At 41.7% G+C, this 21,775-nt stretch overlaps 1 protein-coding gene across 7 annotated transcripts in view; it reads left to right on the forward strand.

Moving 5' to 3' along the window:
- The window catches only part of GLT1D1 (glycosyltransferase 1 domain containing 1), a 98,192-nt gene that overhangs the window by 13,122 nt on the left and 63,295 nt on the right, over positions 1-21,775 (forward strand). For 4 of the 7 annotated variants that reach the window (XM_073222738.1, XM_073222740.1, XM_073222739.1 and 1 more), the window contains exons 4-5: positions 6,736-6,884; positions 19,019-19,124. In XM_073222738.1, the coding sequence (XP_073078839.1) occupies positions 6,736-6,884; positions 19,019-19,124 (255 nt within the window). Of the gene's footprint in view, positions 1-3,030; positions 3,153-6,735; positions 6,885-19,018; positions 19,125-21,775 lie in introns of those variants that run through there. The other 3 variants (XM_073222737.1, XM_073222735.1, XM_073222736.1) reach the window with 1 other exon arrangement.

Consider the following 21,775-nt stretch of genomic DNA (forward strand, 5'->3'; position numbering starts at 1 on the left):
GTAATACAGGGTCACTGTTTTATTGTCTGTGTGGCACTTCGACATCGTCCATATACACAAGTGCGACGGGGGTGAGCCAGCTTCTCCTCCTTGGCTTGGGGGCTAGCATTTGACTTGCCTACCAGGCACCTGCTCCTGGAGGTTGTCTCCAAAGTAGTATGCCTGTTAGAAATCTGCTTCAGAGGAGATGACTGGTTAGCCAGAGACGGGTAAGATTCCTCAAGGGAGGAACAACCTAAGACAGGCACAGTCGCAGGGGGCCATCAGGTGAGAAATTGGGGATCCACAGAGGTGAGGCTTAGAACCTCACCCCCCCTGTTTGAGAGAAATCTTCTGCATCCATGGATGTTTTGTTGCCCTTGTCTAGCTTGGATTAATACGTAGTCTATAGGCACACACCTGATCATCTACATTTGCCTTCTTACAGCACTAAATTATGTTTTCTGCCTTTATCTTGCATCTACCTACCACTTCAGCATTTTATTTGAAATAGTAATAATAATAATAATAATAATAATAAGGGAGAAATGTGGGATTCACATATAAATCACGTATAAAAATCAAACGAATATTCATATCTGACCTGATTGTTTGTAGTTCATGATGCGTGATCAAAACTGAAAGTTTCTGTGATGACTGCCCTTGCACTGTTCACCATCTAAGAACTTATTCACAATGTAAGAACTGGTTCACCATGTAAGAACTTGTTCATTATGCTTCAGAAGATTGGAGACTGTTGAGAATTAGGCCTGGGGTTGATTAATGATTGTGCATTGAGTCCCCTATACAGAATTTTATTGTTAACAACCATTTGATCAATAAATATGAGAGATGCCCTCTCAAAAAAAAAAAGAAATCTGCTTCAGAGGATTTGTTCATCGGTGTAAAACATTGCCGAATACTTAGCATGTGTGAAATGCAGTTCTGCTGGACAGGTTACGTGGGCTTTTGCATGAACATGATGTAAGGGAGCCCGTGTCTGTGTCCCCATTGTGTCACCCATCTCAACTAGAAAGGGTTGGTCTGGCTATCAGCAGAAGGTCCAGTCGGGGCGACCTGTGATTCCCCTAAGCACCTGAGGCTGTAAACATTTTCCAGAAAAGCCTGAGAATCTAGTCAATGCTCTGAAGCAGGCAAATTGGTTGAGGTCAGTTCCTAGCAATAAAGATCAAAATTAAAGCAGCTCTTCTAGGTCACAAAGGGTCAGAAACTCAGAGAACAAAGTTCATTTCACTTGTGCCACAGAAATAAATTGCACAAGCATTGAGTGTAAAAAAAAAAAAAAACAGTTGCTTTAGTGATGAAGTAATGAGGGGTGTGTAGCAGTCAAGGGTGGCCCTCTGAAACCCTGAAATAATATCCTACATAAGGGCTGGACAGAGTACTGCCAAGGGTCACAAGAAGCCCCCCCAGGTTTGGTGAGTGAAGTTTAAAGGCACTATGTCCCATCAGGGTCTGGGCACCTGCCCACAGCAGTGGCAGAGCTGAGCAATTGCACAGAGGCCACCTGCCCAGCAGCCCAAACATGGATGCTCTCTGGCTGTTTCCGGCCCCTATTCTAAACCAAACTATCAAATGCTCACCAGATTCCTGGGCTCACACCTAGAGTTTAGTCCACAGGGCTTCTAAGAGGAATGCATGAAGAGGGATGGAAATTAAGCAAAGGGGAGAGGATTTCAGTTCCCTCAGCCTAACTGGGAATTGGGAGGGTCAGCTCAGTCCACAGATAGGCATGCTGGCATAAGCTGGTTGCGACTGGTGCTGCTGAGAGCTGGACTATGCAGTGCATGGCCGTTCTCTTTCTCCCCCCTGGGACCGTGGGTAAAGATGTGCTATTTGAATGGGGACACTTTAGATAACAGGCAAACAGGCCTTTACAGGAACCGTCTGGGAGACCGAGGAGGAGGAAAGCTCCGTCTACTTCTGCCGTTACAGCCCTGAATTCTGCTGTGACTGCCCAGCGTTGGGAAGAAAAGCCCAGGGGAGCACTTCCCAGTTGTCTAGGTTTTCTCTAGAGAATGCCAGGGAAACGGTGGTTGTACCCTAAGTCAGTGGGAAGGAGCTATTTCATCTTTTTCCACTGAACTAATAGTTGTTGAAAGCCAGCTGGTGTTTTCATTCAGCAATGATTTACTCTTGAGCATCTCCAGTGGGCACGGCAAGCAAAGGTGCTCTGCGTGGAGCTGCAGTCAGGCAGGTGAGCCCCCTCCCCTCTGCCCCCCACCCCCTGCCCTCCGCCCTCCCAAAGTGCACAGCTGTTCAGTTACAGAGCTTTTAGCACATCAGCTCAATGCTCAGCCCTGCCATGGGAAGGAAGGTTCTAGCATTCTAGCATGGAAGGCAGACATAAACACACAGTTTACACAAATTACTTACCCACCACAGGATCAGTGCCAGGAGGTAGTGCAGGGTGGTAATAGTGTTCTAGGAAGCAGACCTCGTTCCAGATGCCAGGAGGCCCCCTGAGAAATAGCTTTTCCCTTTTCATACTATTTTGTTTTGTTGAGATACATTTCACATACCGTAGAATTCACACTTTGAAAGTGTACGTTTCAGTGGTTTTTAGTATATTCATAAAGCCACGCAACCATTGCCACTAATTCCACATTTTCACCCATCTCAGATGGAAGACCCATCAGCAGTCACTCCCCATGCCTGCTACCAGCTCCTGGCCACCATTAGTCTGCTTTCAGTCTCCATGGATATACCCGTCCTGGACACTTCCTATAAGTGGAATTATACAAGTGGTCCCTTTTGAGGACTCTGCATAATGTATCGGTACTTAATTCTTTTATGGCTGAATAATATTCCATTGGTGGACATAGCACACTCTGTTTGCCTACTCAGCAGTTGTTTCCACTTTGAGGCTCTTTTGGCTGCTATGAACATTTGGGTATGAGAAATAACTTTCTAAGTAAGGCCCTGTGGGTTGGCTAGGTGAGGTCAGGAGGAGGTTGGGAATAGCATTCCTGTCCAGAGGAGCTGTAGGCGCAGAGGCCCTGAGGCAGGACAGGGCTTGTGGAATTGAGAAGGGAGGTGGCTGACATGCCAAGAGCAAGCAGGTCAGGGGAGCAGCTGGTCTGGCAGGTGTGTATCCAGTCCTGGCACCACCACAGTGAAGGGTCTGCATCGAAAGCCAATGGGATTGAAAGGTGAGCTGCTGAGATGGCCATTGTCAGGACAAAGCGAGAATGCTGAGAATCCATGTGGAAGGACCCTGGTGTTGGGCAGGGGAGATTAGATGTAGACGGTCCTTCCTGGCTCTGATGTGCCCTGCTGAGTGAGTCAGCAGTGGGCATGCCCCATGGGAAGCTCTGGGAGGTGCCAGCTGGGTGGGGTACATGGTTTCGAGTGCTTGGAGTGTGCCTGTCAGACCACATGCCACATGCCTTTGTTGAGAAAGCTCACTCTAGGAGATGCCCAGTGAGGACAGCCATTAGGGAACATTAAATCGCTGCTTTAAGTCTCCAGATCATGCAGGGCCATATCGGTATGGACTGGAATGCGATTGGCATTGCCTGCCCTGTTGAAGTTTCTCTTATTATCTTTAAAAAAAAATCTAGACATCATAGTTTATGAAAATTCACATGCATTAAAGAATTTAGCTTCTCTCTACACTCAGTTAAAGAGAAGATAGCTTTCAGTCAAGTGGGAGCAGGGAGAGTCCCGCTGAGTCGTGAGTCAGGGATATGCAAAGAGGTTCAGTCAATTCCTAGAACTGCCAAATGCTGAAGATCTCTCCATTTATTGACGAAGCTATCTTTCTCAAAAAAAGCCTTCCTTAAGTCAAATAAACCAGAACTCGTTGGATATAATTGATGCTCAGGGAATTTATTAGTTGAATTGCATTATCACTCAAAGAAGCATAGGGAGAAAGCAATTTGGAGGTGTTACAGGTCAACTAGAAACAAGGTAAACTCTTAGCCTTAGAGAATTAAGATTTTTTAAAACTTATAATCATTTTGGAATATTTATGAGATCATAAAGTTAACGCTGAAGTGCCATTTAAAAATCTGTTTTAACAGTTGAAGAACAGCCCATCATTTGTACCTAGCCACCTCCGTTCCATATGCCTTGTCCTATTGACTCTGCATCCACGGGAGCTCTCTCAAGTATGGATTCTCTATGCAAAATTCAAACTGTTTCTTTTCAACACGTTTATCAGCACATTTGTTTTTGGCTTCTTATTTCCCAGAGTCTTAAGAAGACGGAAAAACAATTATTCACCTTTGCTCAGAATCACGCTGAAATCTTATTTTTGTAGGATATGTATTTTTAGGCTGAAGTGGGCTGATCCCATGACTGGCTACAGCCTTCTTCCCTGGTTCTGCTTCTCGGCTACATCAGCATTTCCAAAGGATGGGAGGGGCGGGGCAGGGGCTGCGTTCTTGACTGGTAGCGCTTGGATCCACATTAAGGGCTAAGATCAGGATAGTGGCTGTGCTTCAATAGCATAAGCAAACAAGTTTGTTAAGACTTTAGTTTTTCTTAGTTTACCTAGTGACAGCTGCCACATTGTGCATTTGATTTACAGAACAAAAAAGAAAACAGAGAGATTACCATTCACCTAGTGTAGGCATAATTCTCACCATATTCCCCAGTGGATGGCGGGTGAAGATTTGATCCTAATGTTTGTTCAGAGGTGCCTAGGCCCCATGTGCCTCCTACCTAGGTCCTTCATTTATGTATGTCTGCTCTTATTATTTTGTATGTTATTGCCACCAAATGCAAGTTGGATAATTCATCTGGTGTTCTGCTGAAGAATAACAACCCAATTTTACTGCTGGAGTAAAAAAAAATTGTCTACATTGAATTTGAATGTTATACTGTGGTACCTTCTGGATGATTTAAGATATTTTCAAGGGTAATTTTAAGTATTCTTGATTGTCACTTTTGTGCTGCTTTTGTATTCAAAAGTGCATTGTGACACCCTTTTTCATGACAGAGAGGCTCAGAGCTGGAAACGAGGGACAGTGCATTGGTGGGAGCAGAGGCTGTCAGATTTCGCTGTGAGGAGCTGGCATTAGGAAATGTCCTGTCCTGGTCTTGGGACTCATAAAGCATGTTGGGTGTCTTGCCTGCAGAAGAGCAGGTCTGGAGTAGGGATGGTGTGTGGACCGTGGAGGAAGCCTGTGCCAGGCTAAGGCATTTGGATTTGATCCCAGAGACACATTCCACCATTAGTTTATCCAGTAAGTAAGACAGGGAGGGCCCCGTCTCAAGGAATTGACAATTAAGCTGGCTACCCAGAGCCCTTTGAGGGTTTCAGTCAGGGGAGAGACCTGGGTGGGTCTGTTGTATATTCACACATACACATATACACAACAAATAATTGCAAAAAATACATGCACTTGGTAAAAATATCCAACAATTCAAAAGGGTATGCCTGGTCCTCGGTAGACATAACTATTGTTATCTATTTCTTACCTATCCTTAAGAGATATTCTGTGCACACATATTGTGTGTACACATTCTTTATATTGCTCTCTTTTCAGTAACAGTGTATCATGGAGTTCATTCTAAGTTACTTCACAATGATCTACTGTATTCTTTTAATGGTGGCTGAGTTGATTGTAATGTAGGCATCATAACACAGCTGGTCCTCTACCAATGCACACTGAGGTTGTTTTACTCTCTCTGCTATAAACACAACTGAGGTGCCAATTCTTGGGTGCATGTTTGTCCACACATATCCAAGTGTGTCTTTGGAATTAATCCCTAGAAGTGGGGTTGTTTGGTAACAGAGGTTGTCCATTTAAAATATGCTGGCTATTGCAGCATTGCCCACCAATGAGGTTGTATCAATTTCTCACAAATAAGGGATGAGAGTGTTTATTTCATGACACGTTAAGCAGACTTTCTGATCTTTATAAAGATTCCACATAAAAAAAGATGATGGAAGTTGATCACCACTTCCTGTGTTTAAAGGCCCAGTTGCAGTTCTTTTTCTATGGGCTGCAATTTTAGGTCCATCCCTAGTTTTCTGTTGTGTTGTTACTTATATTCTTATTGATTTAGGAGTGCTGTTTACATATTAAGCAAATTAGCTTCTTTCCTTTTGTAAGTGTTGTAAATAGGTTTTTTTCTAGTTTCTCATTTGTCTTTTGATTCTACTCATGCTTCTGTTGCCCTTCAGAAAGTTTCTTTTTTGTCTGCTAGATCTGTATTTTAGATTTATGTTGTGAGGAACTGAACCAGGATGAGAAGAGATATTGGAAAGATATTTTGGAGGTGGAATGGAAAGGCCATGAAGTATCCTTTGAAGCTATGAAAATGGGCAACTTTTGAACTATTTTTTAAGAACTGAGTAACAGTTGCCTAAAAATAAACTTTGGGTTTTCTCCATAATTAATGCAGAGGAGAAAGAAGTGGAATCAAGGAAACAGAGAAGGAGGTTTGTGATCCAGCAAATGCTGCTGACAAATGGCTGTGTGTGCCTGAGTCTCAAGGCTGCCAAGACTTCCTGAAATAGCCCTTCATCCCTCTGGCCTTGGTCCCAGCCATAGTCCCAGGCAATCTGGGACTGGTGGTTGAATGGTTATTGTCACTGATTTTGAGCTTTGTCCTGTATCTTAGTCAGATTGCCTCTAAAAGACAATTCAGAAAGTGCATCTTATTAACCTGGTGATTGAAATTATCTTTTAATTGAAAATCTTAATCACAGCAGCAACCTGTGGCATATTAATGTTCCCCCCAGCCATCTTTTTCTTTCTCTGTTTGTATTTTTTGGTAAAGAGACCATCTAGAAGCTGCAGGTCACGTGTGTGTCATGAAAGATGCCCTTGACTTTGAGAACTCATCTGAAATCACAAACCTCATCAAGACTGAGAACTTTGAGGCAGCACTAGCTCTTCATCTCTACAGAGGAGGCCGGCTTTTGCAAGGTAACCCTCTTTCTCTTTGAAAGTGAAACACGAGGAATCATGAAAACCAGAAGCACCTACAATGTCAAATAAGACATAGATGAAACAGTTTATCCTGTTTATCCAGTTCAAAAAGGGTTGGTTCTTTCTACAGAGTAATTTTCTAAAATGATCTAAGTGTGCCAATTGGGATGATGGTTCTATGTGAAGGCTGGTTTTAGCTTATTAATTTATCCTGATTTTTTTTAATGTGTATTTCCTAACTCAAAGTGCAACTTTCAAAAGTTAAAAATAGGACTCTTACAAATGTAGAATGTGCCCATGTGAAAATTCTTATTCAGCTGGTTTATTAACGAGGGAACCACTCATATGCTAAAGCCAGCTTAAATTATATTTGAGGAACTGGGCATCACATAGGCAATTTGGTAAGGACTGTTAGAATTAGGCTGCAAGGTCAGCTACAGAACTCATCAATGTCCAACGGGGCAGTGAACTGTAAGCTTCGGGGCTGTACTTTCTAGTGGTGTATTAGTCAGGGTTCCCCAGAGAAACAGAACCAAAAGGATAGATAGACAGATCAAGGAGATTTATTACGGGCATTGGCTCACATGATTATGGAGGCCAAGAAGTCCCATGATCTGCCTACTGTAAGTTAGAGGACCAGGAAAGCTGGCAGTGTAATTCAGTGCAAGTCAGGAAGCATGAGAATCAGGGGGCTGACAGTTTAAATCCCAGTTTGAATCTGAAAGCCGAGAACCAGGCATGCCAGTGTCCAAGGGCAGGAGAAGATGGACGTCTCAGCTCAAGCAGAGAGAGTGAATTCGCTCTTCCTCTGCCTTTTTGTTCAATTCAGGCCCTCAGTGGATTGGGGGGTGTCACCTGCCTTGGACAGGGGGATGGTGATCTTTCTTTCTCAGTCTACAGATTCAAATGCTACTCCCTTCTGGAAACACCCTCACAGACACACCTGGGAATTGTTTCCTGGCTCTCTGGGCATTCCCTGAGCCCCGCCAGGTTGACTCATAACATTCGCCTTCACAGCGGCACAGAAAAGTTCAGTACTTGACCCAAAGCTGCAAAACATTTCATGTAACTTCACCTAGTCTGAGCTCTTAGTTAACAGTAACTACTGAAGTCAAACACCTTCTCTTAGGAAATTACCTAATCCATGGGGAGCCTTTACACTCCCCTTCCTGGGACGTGGAACAGATGTGCATGCAGTCACCCATGGCTTTATCCACAGTTTTTGGATATTTCATATTAACTTTCCAAGTCCAGTTTGACTTCCCTGAGAGCACAGAGGCCAACCAGGGAAGGCAGGACAGATAAATATAGCTGTAGCTGAGCAATGAGTGGCTTTTTCCAATCATGAATAAAATGACACGGCAGTGGTAATGTTTCAGGAAATGGTATGTCATTTGAGGACCAAGATTATCTACAGTAATCATCACACTAGGATGAAACTTGAGTCAGCAAAATGTGTCAAGCCTCTGAAATTTGCTGAAGTTTCATCGATAAAGGTGACTTTCTGTTTCTGAACACTCGATCCACCCTCCTTCCCTCTCCCAGCTCTGCTACCTGAACCATAGGAAGATGGGGCCTCTGACCCTCTTTTCTATACAGGTTCATTCTGGGGTCTTTATGGAAGTTAAGTGTCACTTATTCCCAAGGGTTATCTTTCTGAAAGTCGCACTCTCTCTGAGAAGCATAACAAAAGCTCTAGAACTGTTGTCAATACACAGTAGTGTGATGTACCTTCTGGCCTCACTTCACGGTGTCACGGAGCTTCTGGTACCAGCTCTGCGTGCTGAGCTGGCCCCCACACCCGCGCAGCTGGCTGTGTGTTCTTTCCTTCTGGGAAGGCACCACAGGCTATGAAGACACTCCTCTGTTGGTTACACTATATTTTAAAATATATAACACTTACTGTTTTTTTTTATTACATAGTAGATGGTTTGGAAATTTCATAAAAATACAAAGAAGAGAATATGACACATGAAATTTCACTACCCAGAGGTGACCACTTTGTGTATGGGTGTGTTTGGTTTTTTTTTTTGTCATCATTAATATACAATTACATGAGCAACATTATGGTTACTAGACTCCCCCCATTATCAAGTCCCCACCACATACCTCATTAAAGTCACTGTCCATCAGCATAGTAAGATGCTGTAGAATCACTACTTGTCTTCTCTATGTTCTACTGCCTTCCCTGTGCCATCTACCCCCTTTATTATGTCTGCTAATCATAATGCCCCTTTTTCACCCTTATCCCTCCCTTCCTACCCATCCTTCCTAGTCCCTTTCCCTTTGGTAACTGTTAGTCCATTCTTGGGTTCTGTGAGTCTGCTGCTATTTTGTTCCTTCAGTTTTTTCTTTGTTCTTATACTCCACAAATGAGTGAAATCATTTGGTACTTGTCTTTCTCCACCTGGCTTATGTCAATAAGCATAATACCCTCTAGCTCCACCCATGTTGTTGCAAATGGTAGGATTTGTTTTCTTCTTATGGCTGAATAATATTCCATTATGTATATGTACCACATCTTCTTTATCCATTCATCTACTAATAGACACTTAGGTTACTTCCATTTCTTGGCTATTGTAAATAGTGCTGCAATAAACATAGGGGTGCATATGTCTTTTTCAAACTGGGCTCCTGCATTCTTGGAGTAAATTCCTAGGAGTGGAATTCCTGGGTCAAATAGTATTTCTATTTTGAGTTTTTTGAGGAACCTCCATACTCTTTCCACAATGGTTGAACTAATTTACATTCCCACCAGCAGTGTAGGAGGGTTCCCCTTTCTCTGCAACCTCGCCAACATTTGTTGTTGTTTGTCTTCTGGATGGTGGTGATTCTTACTGGTGTGAGGTGATATCTCACTGTGGTTTTAATTTGCATTTTTCTGATGATTAGCAATGTGGAGCATCTTTTCATGTGTCTGTTGGCCATCTGAATTTCTTCTTTGGAGAACTGTCTGTTCAGCTCCTCTGCCCATTTTTTAATTGGATTATTTGCTTTTTGTTTGTTGAGGTGCATGAGCTCTTTGTATATTTTGAATGTCAACCCCTTATCGGATATGTCATTTTTGCTTTTGTTTCCCCTGCTTGGGGAGATATGTTCATACAGAAGTTGCTCATATTTATGTCTAAGAGATTTTTGCCTGTGTTTTTTTCTAAGAGTTTTGTGTTTTCATGACTTAGATTCAGCTCTTTGATCCATTTTGAGTTTACTTTTGTATATGGGGTTAGACAGTGATTGAGTTTCATTCTCTTACATGTAGCTGTCCAATTTTGCCAACACCAGCTGTTGAAGAGGTTGTCATTTCCCCATTGTATATCTATGGCTACTTTATCATATACTAATTGACCATATATGTTTGGGTAAATATCTGGACTCTCTATTCTGTTTCACTGGTGTGTGGGACTGTTCTTGTGCCAGCCCCAAATTGTCTTGATTACTGTGGCTTTGTAGTAGAAGTTGGAAGTTGGGAAGCGAGATCTGCCCTCCTTTATTGTTCCTTCTCAGGATTGCTTTGGCTATTTGGGGTCTTTTGTGGTCCCTTGTGAATTTTAGAACTATTTCTTCCAGTTCGTTGAAGAATGCTGTTTGTATTTTGATAGGGATTGCATTGAATCTGTAGATTGCTTTAGGCAGGATAGCCATTTTTACAATATTAATTCTTCCTGCCCAAGAGCATGGGATGAATTTCCATTTGTTAGTGTCCTCTTTAATTTTTCTTAAGAGTGTCTTGTAGTTTTCAGTTTATAGATCTTTCACTTCCTTAGTTAGATTTATTACTCGGTATTTTATTCTTTTTGATGCAATTGGGAATGGAATTGTTTTCCTGATTTCTCTTTCTGCTAGTTCATCAATAGTGTATAGGAATGCAACAGATTTCTGTGTATAAATTTTGTATCCTGCAACTTTGCTGAATTCAGATATTAGTTCTAGTAGTTTCGAAGTGGAGTCTTCAGGGTTTTCTATATACAATATCATGTCCTCTGAAAAGAGGGACAGTTTGACTTCTTCCTTACCAATCTGGATGCCTTTTATTTCTTTGTTTTGTCTAATTGCCGTGGCTAGGACCTCCAGCACTATGTTGAATAATAGTGGGGAGAGTGGGCATCCCTGTCTTGTTCCCGATATTAGGTGAAAAGCTTTCAGCTTCTCACTGGTAAGTATGTTGTTGGCTGTGGGTTGTCATATATGGCCTTTATTATGTTGAGGTACTTGCCTTCTATGCCCATTTTGTTGAGAGTTTTTATCATAAATGGATGTTGAATTTTGTTGAATGCTTTTTCAGCATCAGTGGAGATGATCATGTGGTTTTTGTCCTTCTTTTGTTGATGTGGTGGATGATGTTGATGGATTTTCGAATGTTGTACCATCCTTGCATCCCTGGGATGAATCCCACTTGGTCATGGTGTATGATCCTCTTGATGTATTTTTGAATTTGGTTTGCTAATATTTTGTTGAGTATTTTTGCTTCTATGTTTATCATGGATATTGGTCTGTAATTTTCTTTTTTGGTGGGATCTTTGCCTGGTTTTGGTATTAGAGTGATGCTGGCTTCATAGAATGAGTTTGGAAGTATTCCCTCCTCTTCTATTTTTTGGAAAACATTAAGGAGAATAGGTATTATGTCTTCTTTATATATCTGATAAAATTCAGTGGTGAATCCATCTGGTTCGAGAGTTTTTTTCTTGGGTAGTTTTTTGATTACCAATTCAATTTCGTTGCTGGTAATTGGTCTGTTTAGATTTCCTGTTTCTTCCTTGATCAGTCTTGGAAGGTTGTATTTTTCTAGTAAGTTGTCCATTTCTTCCAGGTTATCCAGTTGTTAGCATATAGATTTTCATAGTATTCTTTGTATTGCTGTGGGGTCTGTTGTGATTTTTCCTTTCTCATTTCTGGTTCTGTTTATGTGTGTAGATTCTCTTTTTCTCTTAATAAGTCTGGCTTGGGGTTTATCTATTTTGTTTATTTTCTCAAAGAACCAGCTCTTGGTTTCATTGAGTTTTTCTATTGTTTTATTTTTCTCAGTTTTATTTATTTATTCTCTTATCTTTATTATGTCCCTCCTTCTGCTGACTTTTGGCTCATTTGTTCTTCAGTTTCCAGTTTCAATAATTGTGACTTTAGAGTATTCATTTGGGATTTTTCTTCCTCCTTTAAATAGGCCGGGATTACTATATACTTCCCTCTTAGAACTGCCTTTGCTGTGTCCCACAGAAGTTGGAGTGTTGTGCTGTTGTTTTCATTTGTCTCCATATATTGCTTGATCTCTGTTTTAATTTGATCATTGATCCATTGATTATTTAGAAGTATGTTGTTAAGCCTCCATGTGTTTGTGAGGCTTTTTATTTTCTTTGTACAATTTATTTCTAGTTTTATACCTTTGTGATCTGAGAAATTGGTTGGTAGAATTTCAATATTTTTGAATTTACTGAGGCTCTTTTTGTGGCCCAGTATGTGGTCTATTCTGAAAAATGTTCCATGTGCACTTGAGAAGAATGTGTATCCTGCTGCTTTTGGGTGTAGAGTTCTGTAGATGTCTGTTAGGTCCATCAGTTCTAGTGTGTTGTTCAGTGCCTCTGTGTCCTTACTTATTCTCTGTCTGGTTGACCAGTCCTTTGTAGTGAGTGGTGTGTTGAAGTCTCCTAAAATGAATGCATTGCATTCTATTTCCTCCTTTAATTCTGTTAGTATTTGTTTCACATATCAGTGCTCCTGTGTTGGGTATGTATATATTTATAATGGTTATGTCCTCTTGTTGGACTGCCCCCTTTATCATTATATAATGCCCTTCTTTATCTCTTGTTACTTTCTTTGTTTTGAAGTCTATTTTGTCTGACACTAGTACTGCAATACCTGCTTTTTTTTCTCACTATTGTTTGCATGAAGTACCTTTTTCCATCCCTTCACTTTTAGTCTGTGCATGTCTTTGGATTTGAGGTGAGTCTCTTGTAGGCAGCATATATATGGATCTTGTTTTTTTATCCATTCTATAACTCTGTGTCTTTTGATTGGTGCATTCCATCCATTTATATTTAGGGTGATTATTGAAAGATATGTACTTATTGCCATTTCAGGCTTTGGATTCATGGTTACCAAAGATTCAAGGGGAGCTTCTTTACTATCTAACCATCTAACTTTAACTCACTTATTATGCTATTATAAACACAGTCTGATGATTCTTTTTTTCTCTCCCTTCTTTTTCTTCCTCCTCCACTCTTCATATATTGGGTGTTTTATTCTGGACTCTTTTGTGTTTCCCTTGACTGCTTTTGTGCATAGCTGGTTTTATTTTTTGCCTTTAGTTAGTATTTGGTTGGTATACTTTCTTTGCTATGATTTTATTTTCTCTGGTGACATCTGTTTAGCCTTAAGAGTACTTCCATCTAGAGCCGTCCCTTAAAACTGCACTGTAGAGGTGATTTGTGGGAGGTAAGGTCCCTCAACTTTTGCTTATCTTGAAATTGTTTAATCCCGCTTTCAAACTTAAATTATAATCTTGCTGGATACTGTATTATTGGTTTGAGGCCCTTCTGTTTCATTTCATTGAATATATCATGCCGTTCCCATCTGGCCTTTAAGGATTCTGTTGAGAAGTCTGATGATAGCCTGATGGGTTTTCCTTTGTAGGTGATCTTTTTTCTCTCTCTGGCTGCTTTTAATACTCTGTCCTTGTCTTTGATCTTTGCCATTTTAATTATTATATGTCTTGGTGTTGTCCTCCTTGGGTCCCTTGTTTTGGGAGATCTGTGGACTTCTACGGCCTGAGGGACTATTTCCTTCCACAGCTTGGGAAACTTTTCATCAATTATCTCTTCAAAGACACTTTCTATCCCTTTTTCTCTCTCTTCTTCTTCTGGTACCCCTATAATGCAAATATTGTTCTGTTTGAATTGGTCACACAGTTCTCTTAATATTCTTTCATTCCTAGAGATCTTTTTATCTCTCTCTGCCTCAGCTTCTCTGAATTCCTGTTCTCTGATTTTTATTCCACTAACAGTTTCTTGCACCTCATCCAGTCTGCTCTTAAATCCTTCCATTGTTTCTTTTCTTTCTGTTAGCTCCCTCCCAGATTCATCCCTTAACTCTTGTATATTTCCCTGCAGCTCCATAAGCATGGTTATGACTTTTATTTTGAATTCTTTTTCAGAAAGATTGGTTATATCGGTCTCCCCTGGCCCTCTCTCTGGCATTTGAGTGATTTTGGAGTGGACCAGGTTCTTCTGCCTTTTCATGACGATAGAAGTGATCACCAGTGAGTGGCACATTTGTCAGCTGGGAGAACAAAGTCCCTTCCTGCTTGCTGGTCATCTTGCCCTTCTCCGCTGCATGTGCCAGTGAACCACACAAAGGCAGCAGTCTCTGGGTTAATCCCTGAGCTGCCGTGGGCAAGGCAGTCCTCGGAATAGCCTAGAGCACTGCTGGGGGTCACTGGTGCGCAGCGTGTGTTCTCCTGCAAGAACGGCACCCCTTTGTGCCTTCTGGACTCTGTGCTGGCTCCCTCTGCCTGTGCTGGGCAGCTGTGTGCAGTGGGCAGTCTCTGGGTCTGGCCTGGTTAGCTGCACACTGGGAGAAGACTCTGTGTGGTTGCTCTGGGCGGGGCTGCTCCCCAGCTGGTCCACAGGAATGGCAGGTCAGCTGGTTTGCTTGTAGTGCGGGTGGGGCATAATGAACGGCAGGCTGCTTATCACCATGAGGCACCTCGGAGGTGTGTTACCATCCAAGGCGTTAGGGTGCCTGACGTTCCTTAAAATTCCCAGCCTGCTGGGCTGAATGTGCCAGGACGATTTTGTCCACCTGTTGAGACTTTTAAACCCTTGTCCCTTTGATACTTTTAAAGCGCCTGCTTTTCTTTTGTCACAGGGCAGCCAGTTGTGGGGACCTGCTCGCAGTCTTAGTCTTGGATTTTACTTTTCCATTTCTCTAATATCTGGTACACCATGCAGTGTGTGTCTGTGCTCCCAGTGTAGATTACTAGGGCCATTTATTTAGCAGTCCTGTGCTTCCACTCCCTCCCCACTTTGTCTACTTTCCTCCCGCCGCTGAGCTGGAGTCGGGGAATGCTTGGGTCCCATTGGGTCACGGCTTTATATCTTACCCTTTTCATGAGATGCTGAGTTCTCACAGATGTAGATGTAGCCTGGCTGTTGTACTGTATCTTCTGGTCTCTCTTTTAGGAATAGTTGGATTTGTTGTATTTTCAAGCTATGTATGGTTTTGGGAGGAGATTTCTGCCACCCTACTCACGCTGCCATCTTGAGCATCTCCATGTGTTTGGTTTTATGTATTTTTAATTTTACTTCAAAATTAAATTTGCCAAAAGATACACTCTTACAATATACTTTTGCCACTTCTTTTAAAAAATATTCATTGAAGATACTCTTACAATATACTTTTGCAACTTCTTTTAGAAAGTATTCATTGACAGTGTGCTGACTGCTGTGACAAATGCTTCAAAATGCAGATCCGTTGCTGGGTCTGATGTCCCCCCCTCTCTCTGTAGTTTGTATGTGTGTTTTAAAAGCTTCAATCATATGATACATATTGCCAAATAACAACTAGCCACATTTATACATCTGTGCATAGTAGGTGTATCCAAATAAAACCTTAATGACACAGATGAACAGAAGTGTGCCTTTCTTTTTAAAATCAGTATTTTTCTGAGTGAATAATTAGGTAAATTAAGTTGCTGAGAAGAATAGGCAAGTAATAGGAAATAGCACAGTAAAGATAATCATGTATATTGTAGCTGTATGGCAGGTACAATGCAGGTGTTTTTAAAGACAGTATGAATGTTAGTGCTTCATTTACATTATGGACCAATTGCCTTATGAACTTCAAAGTAACACATTACACTTGTTATTCCCTCATGGACATGTCTGGAGAAGGCTTTTGACATGGAGACCAATCAGCCTTCAACACGTGTGTGAACAGGACTTCCCAGCTGTCCCTATAAAGAATGTAACAGAGCCCTGTTCTGACGCTCTCCTTCTGATGCCCTAAATGGCATGTATACACAGAACCCTTGCCAGTTAATTTGATGTTGGCAGAAAACTGGATGAGAAGAGTTTTGATCAATCTCTTCCTCTGTTTCTTATCGAGAGTCTGCTCTAGGTTTGAACCTAGTAAGGAAGCAGTTGGCACCAGGTGGTTGATGAAGATGCTGGGCTCAGGAAACTATGATATTTTTTTCTCGGCAGACTCCTGGGAGTGACAGATTTTTAGCACATGCACTGATTTATGAAATGTGTATGGCTCTGTGTAAATACACTCGGAAAATCGTTTGCACACCACGCTTCAGGCTCAGTTCACATTAACAGATGCTGTTACTTTCAGCGGGCATCATATTAGGAGCAAGGAGTCCAAAATTAGTAAGACAGAGTTCCTGTTCTCAAGGATATTCCAGTCTACTCATAAATCCTAATGTCTTATGATACATGGTGTGGTGTTGAACAGAGATGATTTACTTCTGAGGGACTTGAAGATGACTTCAGGGAGGAGGGGGTGCCTGAGTACAGTTTTGAAGGGTCAATAAGAGTTTGCAAACATTTATTATATACATTATACTACAGCAAAGGACTTCTAGAATTTTTCAGTCATAAGTATGGATACATTACTGTTAAGACTAACATGCTATTTAAAGCTTGGTTTTCTTAATAGTAGAATGAGCATTGAGAAAAGAATAGAACAGTCAGTGAAATATCCCACATTGCTTTCAGAGAGTTCCTGGATTTATCTAGTTGAAAGTGTCTTCAGTATAAGGCACAGAAATAGTAGTATCACTTAAAGAGTCCTGTCTGTACTGGGCAGGTCATAGACAGCATGTCACTTAATCTCACAAGTAAGCCAGCCAACTATTAAGATCTCCATTTCACAGATGAGATGACATGGGTCATGGAAACTGAGTAACTTGCTCAAAGGCATACATTTTCCAAGTGGAGAACCAGGTCTCCAACCCAGAGCTATCTGGTGTCCAAGTCCTGTGTTTTTCCCACTACATTAGATTTTGATATATTTGAGTTGTTGCTGATCGGCTTAGTGAGCACTTAGTTATTATGCATTCTCATGACTTTCAGGCAGCTTCTGCAGTGCTCAGTGTGTGTCTCTTTTCCCGAGCTCCCCTCAGTAGCACTTTTTATTGTGGTGCAGTGGGATGATGTGTGAGAGTCCCATGACTGCTGTAATGATTTACCACAAACCTGGTGGTCTCAAACACACCCATTTATTATCCTACATTCCTGGAGGTCAGAAAGCTGAAATGCATCTCACGGGGCTGAACTCAGGATGTCAGCAGTGCTGTGTTTCTCTTTGGAGGCTCTTGTAGCAGATCTGTTTCCTTATCTTTCCCACCTTATGGAGGCACCTGCAGTTCTTGGCACGTGGTCCTTCCATCTTCAAAGCCAGCAGTGACTGGTTGAGTCCTTCCATTGCATCACACTGACCTCTCTGCCTCTTCTTCCCTCTTCCACATTCAAGGACCCAGCAGTCACCCTGCGCTTCCTGCATAATCCTGATCCTCTCCCCATTTTAATGTCAGCTGATTGGCCACCTCAATTCTACCAGCTTAATTTCCTCCTGTACTGTTTTCATAGTTTCCAGGAATTAGGAATGGATGTCTTTGGGGATCTTTATTCAGCCTATCTCAGACCTCCCTGTGGTCCCCAAAGATCCCTATCTGTCTCACATGCTAAAACACCTCACCCATTCTCAGCATTCCCCAGAAGTCTAAACTCATTGCAGAAAGTGACTCTTGCACTGAGTGTGGTTTTCTATGTATTGTTGAAAAAGATTGCACCCATCCATAGTAAGAAGTGTAAACAAGATAAAATGTTATAGAGCAAGATCTGTAGACTTGAGGTCCCTTCTCTCCGGGTACCCACAGCCAGGTGTTTGGTGTATCCTTTCCCAGATGTGTGTACATCGAAATGTATGTTCATCGTTTTTATACACACATCCTGTGTTAACCAACATGAACTGGATATTCTCCCTTAGATTTCGTCAGTCTTTCTATGAGTGTGTATGTGTATATATATACACACACACATCCACATAACCCATATTACCCACGTGCCTCTTTGGAAAAAACAGGCCAGTCTTCACCAGTGTTCTTTTGAGGTGTTTCTCATCTTTTCTCTTTCCTGGCAGCCTTGCTGTGCCCCATCTGTGCTATTGCAATTCTTCCTACTAGCGGCTGAATCCTTGGCAATGAAGTTCCACGGTGACAGCCACCTAGCCAGAGAGAAGAAAGAATCTGCTCATTTGCATGACAGAAATGATTCTAAGGCAAATGATAGGAAAGCTCAGTAGTACCTTTTTGCTTAAACATCGAATCTCAGTAGAGATGGCTTGTTCGAGAAACTTCAGCATGAACTCAAGTTAGAGCTGGTCTCTGTAGTGGTTTGCTGGCCATCATCTCTTGAAATTTCTAGATGACCTTTGAAGGTCCTTTCGGGGAGTTGTTTTTGATCTGAGCATCATTTAATTTGATCTGTGCAAACTTGATGCCTGCACGTCTGTGCTCGTGGACTGTCCCCCAGCTAAACCTTCCATCCATACAGAGCTCTGTGTTCAAAATAAATATGCTTCTGTGGCAAATCCTGTCACCCTTTACACATGCAGCCTCTCGAATATTTTTGGTTCCCACTATAGTTACACCATCCACGATTTATGCTTCTGTTGTCCTGCAGGCTCCTTGGTCACACGGTCTGTGTCTCTTTCATCTTCCTTAATTCCTTGCTGGCCTGGTGCCTGTTACAATGACCCCCAGCAGGACTAAATCTGAAGTGCTCTTTTTCTGTCATCAGCCCTGCTACTTCCAGGTTAGCCCCCTTCCTAGGGATGATAAGCTTGGCTTTGATAGGTGGTGGCCAGCAGTATTTTTCATTTGTTAAAATTTAAAGCAAATTGATTTAAAATAGTCCTGACAACAACGGTTGGCCTCTCTCCCATGATTAATCCCCACATCATGTCTGTAATAGTGATGCCTATTCTGTATTCAGGAGAGTCGGATACAATTAAACAACAAAACATGGTCCCTATGTTCTGGGAACTTCGGTTTTTAATATCAGCTCTGGGACAGGTTGGCAAGGGTGTTTCCAGAGCAGAACTGTGCTTCGTTAACTGTCATAATTTTTCAGGTCATGGAATTCCTTTTGGGATCATCTTTGGTGGAACTGACTTAAATGAAGATGTTAACCAAGGGGAAAAAATCGAAGTGATGGGGAAAGTCCTTGAAGAAGCCAGGTAAGATGAGCATTTCACAGAAGTTAAACATTTAACCCCTTTGGGTGGAATTCACTGAAACAAAAGGACTTAGGAAACCAGTAGTGTGGGAACCTTACTTCTGACCATGTAAAGCCAATTTCTTCCGTTTTATTTCATTTGTGTTTTCATTTGGCACATTTTTATGTTTCCACTAATAGTCATTGGAAAGTTATTGCACTTGAGTAATTCTGCGATTACAGTTAATGTTGGAGGAACATCGTTAGAATGTTCTGCATGGTAGGAAAGACAGAATTGTTGCTCTCTAAGGGATAATAATACATATAAACTCTGGTTTTATTAGCACACAGATTAGGATCCATTTTGTATCAAGTTTGCCCAAATAGGATGTTTCTGACATGGCTGTTATCTACGCAGACTTCTGAGCTATATACAAACCATTTGGGAAAGGGGTCACTAACTGTATTTCTCCGTGGGCATTTGGGGCAAGACACTTGATCATTGTGGGGTGCTGTCACATATCCCAACCCTGGACACTACACATCAAAGCACCCGCCAGGTGCTGCAGCAGTCAACACACCTCCACACATTCTACCCCTGGGATGGGGCTGGTTCCGCTCCCGGTTGAGAACCCAGAGCTGTGCCTCCCCACCTTTTACATAGTGAGGCATATTGAGAAAATGATAATATTTGTACAGCATTCTGGAGTGCCCTGGAAGGCTAGGTGGGAAAAGTAAAGCACCCCATTTCTCTGTATGACAAATACAGTGATAATAATTAACACAATAATAACATTCTACCAATCCTCTGTGTTCACTTAGAAATTGTGGAAAAAGAGCTAGTGAAATCCAAGGAAACCCAGATGTACATGCATACCTGAAGCAGTGGAGGCTTCTGGTCCTTGGCAGGCCTTCTGGGTGATTCCGTGGGAAGCTGAGATGGGTGCTGTGCAGCCAGTCACTCCCACAGGCCCACCAGCTGTGATGGGACAGAGGCCATCTCACTTGCCGATGGAATTGCTGTGAATTCAAGGTCTACTGAGAGTTCAGTAAGACTAGTAAAGCATCCTTTCAACTTTTGTAAACTTTTGAATCATTGTAAGAGCAGAGTAAAACAGAACAGATGATCAGATGATAGTTTTTTGATGTGGATAGCTTGCTGTACTAATTCTGTTTTTAAAAAAGCACTTTACTGAGGTATGGTCCACAGACAAAATGTTGTACATAATTGATGTATACAACTTGATGAGTTTGGAGATAAACACACATCCATGAAACCATCACCGCAATCAATGACATAAACATATCCATCATTTCCAAAGTTTCTTCCTGCTGTCTTTCTTCTTCTCCTTCTCCTTCTCCTTGTCCTTGTCCTTGTCCTTCTCCTTCTTCTTCTGATAAGAACACTTAATGTAAAATCTCCCTTCTTAGCAAATCTTTCAGTGTGCATTGCAGTGTTGTTAATCATAGGCTCTATGATGTATGGGAAATCTCTAGGACCTATCCCTCTTGTTCAGCTGAAACCTTGTGCCGCTGGACTCATGTCTCCTCACTGACCCCTCCCCTCAGCCCCTGATACCTACCATCCTACTCCCTGCTCCTGTGAGTTTGATGACTTTAGATGCACATATCAGTGGAATCATATGTCACTTGTCCTTCCATGTCTGGCTTACTTCACTGAGCGTAACATCCTTCAGTTTCATCCACGTTGTTGCAAATGGCAGAATTTTCTCCCTTTTCAGCCTCCCGTAATGTATGTGCGCCCTCTGTTTTCTTTAGCCATTTGTCTGTCGATGGACATTTAGTTTGCTTCTATGTCCCCATTAAATGGCCAACCATGAAATTCCTGTGGCTCATCTATAACCCTCTCATGGCTGTAAAGCTGCAGTCAGGGAATCAGAACTCTTCAAGTTTTTAGGTCACTGGGTCATTCCTGATCCAGATGCAGGACATGCTCCAGCTGTGCCTTTTGTTCAGCCTAAGGCTGCACCCCCCTTTTTTGTAAGGTAGGGGTCAGTCTTGCTCCTGAAAACTAGGGTCCCAGGGGATGTCACTGCATTTCAGGGCCCTTCTTCCTCTTCCTGAGGACTTCTGGACATAAATGTGGCAGTGCAGTCTTTTTAAAGTAGAGCATGCACTCTGTATTAAAACGAGCGTGCTTCGTTTTAATAAACGAAGGTATTAAAACAGACTGGGCTTACCTTGAAAGTTGATCCATCATTATAGGTTTTCCTGATGTTGTTCTGTACTTTAAAAATGTATTACCCTTGAATTCATGCAGTTTGTAATGTACTGTCTTATAGAAAGAAAATAATTCTGCTTGGTAGAAACAATATTGAGTGAATGCATCTTATAGTATTATCATTAGCATTATTCATTTCATTGTTATTAAAACACACATTGATTTTTATTGGGGGGCTATTGATTGAAGTTAGTGGGCAGTAAAGTTGCATGAATCATAGATTTCTTGTCTGACATAGTACGGCACACTTTTCTGTAAAACGAAGTATTGAACTTGTCCAGCTTTGTAATGAGTTTCATTTTTAATCAAATACTTTTATATAGTTACATTTTTCCTGTCAGGTGTATTTTTGAACTTTTTTAGATTTTAAAACTTTTTTCCTTATTGGTATAGTATTTGAACTTATTTTAGTATCAGCTTTTTGGCTTGTT

This window comes from Manis javanica, chromosome 15, assembly GCF_040802235.1.
Source record: "Manis javanica isolate MJ-LG chromosome 15, MJ_LKY, whole genome shotgun sequence".
In the NCBI taxonomy this organism is placed as follows: Eukaryota; Metazoa; Chordata; class Mammalia; order Pholidota; family Manidae; genus Manis; species Manis javanica.